This window comes from Berghia stephanieae, chromosome 2 (genome assembly GCF_034508935.2).
Source record: "Berghia stephanieae isolate SIO BIC M18660-M18661 chromosome 2, UCSD_Bste_1.3, whole genome shotgun sequence".
Classification (NCBI taxonomy): domain Eukaryota; kingdom Metazoa; phylum Mollusca; class Gastropoda; order Nudibranchia; family Aeolidiidae; genus Berghia; species Berghia stephanieae.
This window is the reverse complement of record NC_088361.1, coordinates 66576262-66584880: the sequence shown is the minus strand read 5'-3', so window position 1 is coordinate 66584880 and position 8619 is coordinate 66576262. Positions and strand designations below refer to the sequence as shown.

General features: G+C 35.6%; 1 protein-coding gene across 1 annotated transcript in view; it reads right to left on the bottom strand.

Annotated features, from left to right (window-relative positions):
• Nucleotides 1-4988: 4988 nt before the first annotated feature.
• LOC144965369 (activated RNA polymerase II transcriptional coactivator p15-like) overlaps nt 4989-8619 on the bottom strand; it is a 29346-nt gene continuing 25715 nt past the window's right edge. Inside the window, exon 5 of the mRNA XM_078900627.1 lies at nt 4989-7987. Within this exon, the coding sequence (XP_078756753.1) occupies nt 7908-7987 (80 nt within the window). The 3' untranslated portion in view covers nt 4989-7907. The remainder of the gene's footprint in view (nt 7988-8619) is intronic.

Genomic DNA, 8619 nt, shown 5'->3' with positions numbered 1-8619 from the left:
AGTTGAAAATCATGGATTTGGGATAACAGCTTGTCATTGGGGAATGACCAGTTGTCATGCAGTTTTCACGGGAGTTTTTTTCCCCTTGTTTGTTAATCATCTTTAGGTTAAATGATCCATATATCTATGTGTTAAATTATATGATGTAAGTAATATATGTTATATTTTAGTATTTTTGATGGTAAAAATACAAATGTATTTTCATTTTCAATAGATCCAGGTGAGATGATTTTTATCTGAGAGGTAATTTCCTCTGTCTTCTCATGTTCTCCCTTTTATCTTTAGAATCTAAGCCTATCATCTTAATTTTCCAGGTGCTTTAATGGCCCATGTGCGTTGTATACATCGTTAAACTTCTCAAAACATGGTCCAAAGTGCTTCAATTTTATTTATTATAATTGGCAGGTTTTTTGCACACGGCCATGGATATGAATGTATTAAATTCTCATTTAAAACATGGATTACAGGATTGTTGTCACCATCAGTTTTATACCTTTACAGTAAAATTATGTTTCGTTTCCTTATTTGGGACATTATTTCAGATAGATATTCATAGGTTAATTATATTTACTTTGTTTTTTGTTTTTCTTGGTCATTCGATATGTCCCTCATGTGATAAAACTGCCATTAAAAAGTGCAACATAATTATCATTTCCTCAAGTTCAATGAAAGACGAAAAATATATATTGTCAAAGAGCTTCTACTATATTAAACTTTGTATAATTTTTCTACCACTATTTATACATAATACATACAATTAAACCACATGCAGAATGGTATATTATTGTGATTTATTTCCACAGTATTATAAATTTTAAAAAGAATAAAGTCTTCATTATGAATGCAACAGTAAGTCCTATTATTTTTATACTTTTTAAAAATATGTTATTAGTGGTGACGGATCTGGTGAAAAGTACACGTACTTTGTAATAGGCCAGCTTCCAATCCTAAAGGTTACATGCAATTATTATTATTTCGTGAATGGTTACAGAGATACTGGAATACACTCCCGCTCCGTGGGTCTTGTGCTTAAGTTTTCCAAGGCTTTAATCTTCATGACCTTTTTGTCAAATGTCGTTTCTATATCCTTGTCTTGATAAGACTATTTTCATCAGAGAAATATTGGAGATGTAATTACCTATATAGCAACATTGTTTTTGAATTAATGCACTTGCAGCAATGGGAAGCATTAATCTCCCTCTCACCCGGAATCTAGTGCCTGTGTGTCAGTGAATATTGGTTTTAAATTTATTATTATTACATGTCCAAACGAATTCATTACCTACTTTCACAGTTGCATTGTTGAAGGTAAACGAGACACTATGTAGATGTGAGTGGTTTGGCATGTACCAGAGCAGTGATTCTCAAATTTGTTTGTTTTTAAGGGTTTTACGGCGCTTGCAACACATTTAGGTCATATCAGCGTCAGTAAAAAGGAAGAAAATTGAATTGTAAAAACATTTTAGATATATAATTAAAAGGACTTGAGGAAAAGACAAAGGGGAATTAGTTCAAACAGGGAACAGATAGATTCTAAGAGAACACTATCAGTGTACTTTGTTTGAGATCACCTAAATGTCTCATCGTGACACAAGTACAGGACCCTACTAAGAGGAAAACACTCACGTTTGCAAATCATATATATGTAAAACGAAAATAATACAGTGCAAAAGAGAGATGATTTCAGATTTACAAGACAAATTTACCATCTCCCAAACTCTTCACTATAGATAGAACGAATATGACGTCACTCTGGTCTTTGTGATTGTTTGTTGCCATCGGCGATTATGAGTAATTCTCACTAAACTCCATTCACCAGACATTCACCAGATAAACGACCAAGATTACACATAGTTTTGTGTGTTGGTTCATTTTACTTCCGGATGGCAATGTTGTGAGCTTCTCAGCCAAGTGCATACTACTAACTATATATTTGACTATTTCACTCCCAGACCCAGCCAGGGTATCTGGCCAGGACCAAGACAAAGACAGAAAGCAAGTTGGAAAACAGATATAGGGGGATAAAAGACACAGTAAGTGCCTTCCTGCCCACTACAGAAGGTCAGGAACCCCACCCAGGTCAAACTTTTCCAACAATTTAAAAATCAGCAATCTCCTGTGAAATTTTGGACTGTCTTGCAGTCTTCAACTTAAAATGTTGATGGACAAAAACACCCCAAATTTTTTTTATGATTTATTATTAATGAAGAAAAGCAGCTGACATTGTCAAACGTGATAAACATGTCGCCATGACTGAATGATGCCATGTGCATGATAAACCCTGCTGCTCTTCACTTTCAAAATCAATCAGTGTATCCTCCCATGGTGCACAGAGAGGACACTTGCTGTGTCTTCTACTTCTATTCTCCATATCTACATTTTCACGTTCCGTTGCTCTCCATAGTGAGCAGCGGTCGCTTACTACCGTCTTCTATACCCCTATATCTGTTTTACAACTGCTGTTTGTCTTTGTCTTGGAATGAGATTCTTTGGTTTAGTTTTGTCCTTTCTCTTGCCAGAGTCCTTGGCTGAGACTGAGAGTGAGAGGGAAACAGTATGTATATGTAGTTTTCTGGGTGGGGTTCCTGACCTCCCATTGTGGGCAGGGGGGCACTTACTGTACTGTGTCTTCTTCCCCCTATATGTATCTGTTTTTCAACTTTGTCTTTGTCTTGGAATGAGATTACTTGGTTTTGACCTGGCCTTGGCTGAAAGGGAAACAGTCAAATGTGTAGTTAGTTTTGGGAGATGATATTCTTTTCCTTGTAAATCATCTCTCTGTTATGCACTGTATTACGTTTTGTTTACATAATATATGATTTGTAAACGTTTGAGTGTATTCCTCTTAATGGGAACCTGTGCTTGTGTCTGGATGAGACTTTTAGGTGATCTCAAACTCAGTACTTTGGTAGTGTGCTCTTGGAATCTAACATCTTTTTCCTATTTGAACCAATTCCTCTAGTCTTCCCTTTACTTGGGTGCTTTAATTGTAATTTTACAACTTTTTACTATCCCATTTTCGTCCTTTTTACTGGCGCTGATATGACCTAAATGTGTTGCAAGCGCCATAAAACCATTGAAAACAAACAGTATGAAGTTTTTTAACTTTGGGAGTTGATATTTTTTCCTTGTAAATCATCTCTCTGTTATACATTGTTTTTTTATAATGGTTTGTAAACATTTGAGTGTATTTCTCTTGGTGGGATCCTGTGCTTGTGTCTGGATGAAATTTCTAGGTGATCTCAATTTTACATATTTTCTCTGTTTGAACTATCCCCTTTATCTTACTTTTTCTTAAAGTGCTTTCAATTGCAAATCTGGAATTTTTTGACTATCCCATTTTCTTCCTTTTTTACTGGTGCTGAAATGACCTAAATGTGTTGCAAGCGCCATAAAGCCCTTAAATCAAACACAAACATAGCTGGGTTTTTCCTGGTCCTGACAGGGATCTTTAGCTGAGAGGGAAGCAGTCAAATGTATACGGTGCAACCCCTGGATAATGTTTGTTTTTAAGGGTTTTACGGCGCTTGCAACACATTTAGGTTATATCAACACCAGTAAAAAGGAAGAAAATGGGATAGTAAAAAGGTTTAGAATTATAATTAAAGCAGCCAGGAGAAAGTAAGTCAAAGGGGAACTGGGAACAAATAGGGATCAGATGTAGATTCCAAGAGCATACCACCAATGTTCTTAGTTTCAGATCACCTATAAGTCTCATCCGGACACAAGCACAAAACCCAACAAAGAGGAATACACTCAAATGCTTACATTATACATTTAAAATAACAAATATAATAATACATAACAGAGAGATGATTTACAAGGAAAAAAAATATCATCTCCCAAAACAATAACTATGCATTTGACTGTTTCCCTCCCAGCCAGGACTCCGGCCAGGGCCAGGACAAAACCAAGTAATCTCATTCCAAGACAAAGACAGAAAGCATGTTGGAAAACAGATATAAGGGGATAGAAGACGCAGTAAGTACCTCCCTGCCCACTATGGGAGGTCGGGAACCCCACCCAGAACCCCTGGATAACGATATCACCCGGGACCAGAAAATTATGTCGTTATCCTGGGGTTTTCAAGATGGTGGAGAGACTCAAGATAATAATAGTGCAAGGCACATACCAGTGCCTGTGATAAGACGCATCCCAATAACGTTAGAATTGTTATTCTCCCTGTTGACAAAGGGTTAACCAGTTAAGCCTTTACTATCCGATGTGTACTATCATTGTTTTGATCGTAAACAGTGTTCGAAAGCCATTTTCCCTCCGTCATTTATCCAGGCTTGGGACTCTCATGAGCGCAGTTGTTTTATTAAATAGCATTTAATAATACAAAAAAATAATGATTGAAATGCAAGCTTCAATTTATTAAACAAAGACACATACTGATACTATGGACGTTTTAGGTTTCCCCTTTATCAACAAAACACATCAAAACATGATGAATGAAACAGTAAGGACGAATGAAGGATGTGTTAATGGTGTAGTTAAGAAGAATATTGTTGATAAAGTGGAAATGTCCACATGTCTTCATTTAATAAATTGAAGCTTGCATTGCAATACTTATAGTTATTTTTTCCTTCGAGCTTCAAGCAGCAACATTTTCTTTAATAATACAACGAAGCACATCTCGATTCTTGATTCCCTTTTGATTCATCATTGATCGGCAGTGAGTGTTTATATCATCACGAGCCAAGAACCTGAAATCGCAGTGAATCTGGTCGAGCGTTGTGTTGTGACGAGGCTACCGGGCGGGTTTGCGACTTACACAAGTGCTGCAATCCGCCAGGATAGACAATCATAATATTATTGTACTGTGAGACCATTTGAAGGTGCTGCTGCAGAGGTCCTTGTGGTCAATTTCGACATTAAAAGTGACCCTTCTCAAAAAAGTCATCAATTTTGATAGGCTTAATGACAAGCCAGTGCCCCTGCTATTTGAAGAGGTTGGAAAGATTACACATTTAAAACTATGGCAATGAGTGAAACAATTAAAAACTTGATTTTATTCCAGACCATTGTCATAATCACAAAATCATGAAGATAAAAAAACAACAGTAGTAAAGGTAATGAGGATGATAATAATAACAATTTATACCAGCATAATTGATGACAAATAATGTATCATTCTGCTATTTTAGATATATACTTACAAATTAACTCACCATGTGTCACAATGTATATACTGCAATTTCTTAATACCAGTGTTACGTCACAACCCCCCCCCCCCCCCTTTTTTTTATAAGATGTGTTGACAATATCAGTAAATGTTATTTAAGACAACAACGCAGAATAATTCATGAATCATGACATTACTAATACAGTGCACTCTGGATACGTCGACGTTGCCTAAGTCGATTTTTACCCAAGTCGATTTTTTTTTCTTGGTCCCTCCCCCTTCTTCCTATATAACATTAGTAAAAAAAAAAAAAAAACTCCACATAAGTCGATGTCGCTTAAGTCGATGTTCATATCACTCATGACTACAAAAAAATCACAAATAAACAAGTATTTCCTTTGGTTAAAAAAGCTACCAGTAAGAATTTTAAGTGGTTAAGGATATCCGCAAACGATTGGTGCACATCGATGTGATGTAGGTGATTTGCCTGACGTCCGTGTTCAATGTACATAAGCAGTATTGAATAACTTTAATTTCTCCATCTCAAATTTTACATTGTCGCAACTTCAAGTTCAAGATTTTTTTGGTTCTAATCCCAGGCCATCCTATGTAATGGCCCTCTTAATTAGTATCAATTTTATCAAGAGGAATTCAAGTCAAGTCTACAACTACAATGGCAAACCTATCGCGGAAAAGGAAGATTCGAAGCATTTGGAAAGTTTGGTATGCGACAGAAAATCATCGCATAGGAAATTGGCATACCAGCTATTTCTGTCTCAACGATTTACAAGAAGCATGCCCTTGACCTAGAGTCTCCTACCCTTCCGCTTTTCGCTGAATAATTTCACTTAATTGGTATACATTCCACATTCTCATCGAGGAAAATTTTTTTTTTAAATCTCTAGCGAAAAAAAAGTGAGCTCTGGCTTATTTCGTCATCTCCTATGGTCAATCAACACACATTTTGTATGTCTGATTAGTCTCTTCAAAGTGTGTGCTGCTGATGTCGGATAATATTATATGTTTGGGAGTGGGGTTGACCGAAGTATTATTATTATTATTGTGACTCCAATTCGTGAGGTCAATGACCTTGGTAATATTATATGTTGGCTTCAATCGGTAATAATATTATTTGAGTACGGTCAGCTTCTTTCCATATTTAATTTTAGCCCTGTGTCCGTGTGTGTGTGTGTGGGGGGGGGGGGGGGGGGTACCGGCACGCGCGTTTGCTTGATTAGGTGTGTGTGTGGGGGGGGGGGGGGGGGGGGGGGGGGGGTCCTGACAAGGTTAAATCCATCCATTCAATGCTTTGCTCTCAGACGGCCAGGACCTGTGTGTTCTCTATTATTATTTGACCCTATTCTTAGTCTTTACACAATCTGTACATTTTTACACATTTTTTATTTTTAATCATTTGAGTACTTTTGGATTGTCTATTACATTTTCTGTTGCAAAGTATGTCATAGTCAATAACAGTAAGTTGATTCCGCTTTTTTAATCTCAAATTCCGATTTTTATGTATTCTGATTCCTCTACGGGACTATTGGGGGTAGGAGCCTCTCATGACCAATACAGAGACCGCGCGATATGAAGGGACATACTTATTCTAGATTGGTTTGCTTTGTTCAAATGAGTTTTTGCTCATTTGGTTACACTCCGGTTAAGTTGATTTTCGGATAAGTCGATTTTTTTCTCGGTTCCCCTGGGCATCGTCTTATCCGGAGTCCACTGTAGAAAGGATTGTTCTTTAGGAAAATTCAGTGAGAATCAAAAAAATAATAATTTAATTGGCAAAATTGTGACAATTTGATGTAAAAAAAATGCATACTTGGCTTACTTTGACCTCAATATGATCCTAAAAGTGAAAGCAAATTGTCAATATGTCACGTCAATATGTCACAGCGAAATGTAAAAGAGTTTATGTTCGATTGTCCATGTTTAATTTCAATTTGACCTTGCAGAATGTACTTTGCCATAAATCAGCGTCCTGTGTAAAGACTGCAATAAACACTAGCTCCAATGGCAATGTAGCCACTATGGATTTTGGTATTTCTTTGCAATTTGTTTCCAGTGGCAACATTAGTCCACTGTAATCCGCAATAATTAACAAAGCTATTTTAACATAACTTTCATGGGACTAAACCAAATACAGGAAGCAATAAAAGAATTACCATCCACTGAAAATCTTAACCACTGACCAATCAATATCAAGAACCAGTATATATGTGCATTAAATGTGCATAGCTATACACACCACCAAAAAGTAAAAATATAATTTATATGGAAATACAATTATGTCTGTAATTTTTTGGTGAACAAAAATGCAAACATACACTATCAATTATTTAAAAACTACAAAATCAAACTTGATCATGTAACATATATTGTTACGACAAATATTATCAAAATGAACAAATAAACCTGCTCGTCAATTGTAAAAAAAAAAATACAATTATTTTAATGAATCAAGCAGATATCTTCTTTTTTTTAAATTTATGGCAATGAGTCACAAAAGGCATGTGCGAAATGAACAATTTTTCAGCACAAGTCAATGACATAAAATCAAGTATGATATAAAATATGAATATCATAAAATTACAAGGATTTTGTGAAACATTTTGTATGTATACTAACCTGATTTAGATCAATAATATATATATCAGTAAAATATCAAGACTGATTTGCATTTAGTAATCAACCTCCTTATGGCGGGGAATTCCCACCTCCATCGCCTGGACAAAAAAATAGACCCATCAATCAAAATATATCTGAGACAAAATCAGAGGTCTTGGACTGCTTTGTCAACTTCTGGGATGACGTCTTTCAGGGCATTCCATTGGTCGACTGGCAGACTTATACCTGAAATAATAAATTGAGCTGCTTTTATATCAAGTACTAAAAAATTATATAACTTTCTACACAGATGCAATACAGCAAGATACTATTCTATGGAGACAATTTCTTCTAGTACAAAGAAAATTCCACTTGTAAATTTATTTGTGTTGTCATTTTTTTAAAAAACTATTTAATTTATCTCTGTATATTTTTTAAAACTTATTCACGCATCATTATTCTGTAAATAGCATAATGTGATAAAAATAGGCCTGTGATCATTGGAAGTTGGAAGGAGGATGAAAAGTTTTTCTGGCTGATAAAAGTTCAATCACCAAAATATGTTCCAAAACCGATAGATGTATGTATTTCTATTTAGACAGAAATACTCTGGTGTAAAACTGAAAAAAAAAGCCACATTCAACATTTTTCCTTCAAATTCTGATTAAGAATTCTAAACTTCATGTTTGTTAGTTTATAAATAAAAAATCACTACTTTCCTTGCTGAACCCTTAAATCTCATTGAAATTAAATGCTTGTGGCAGGAGTGAACTTACAGTACAACCCCTGGATAACAACATCGCCCAGGACCGGAAAATTATGTCATTATCTAGGGGTGTTATTATTAGGGGGTTTTCAAGATGGCAGAAAAAGGGGGC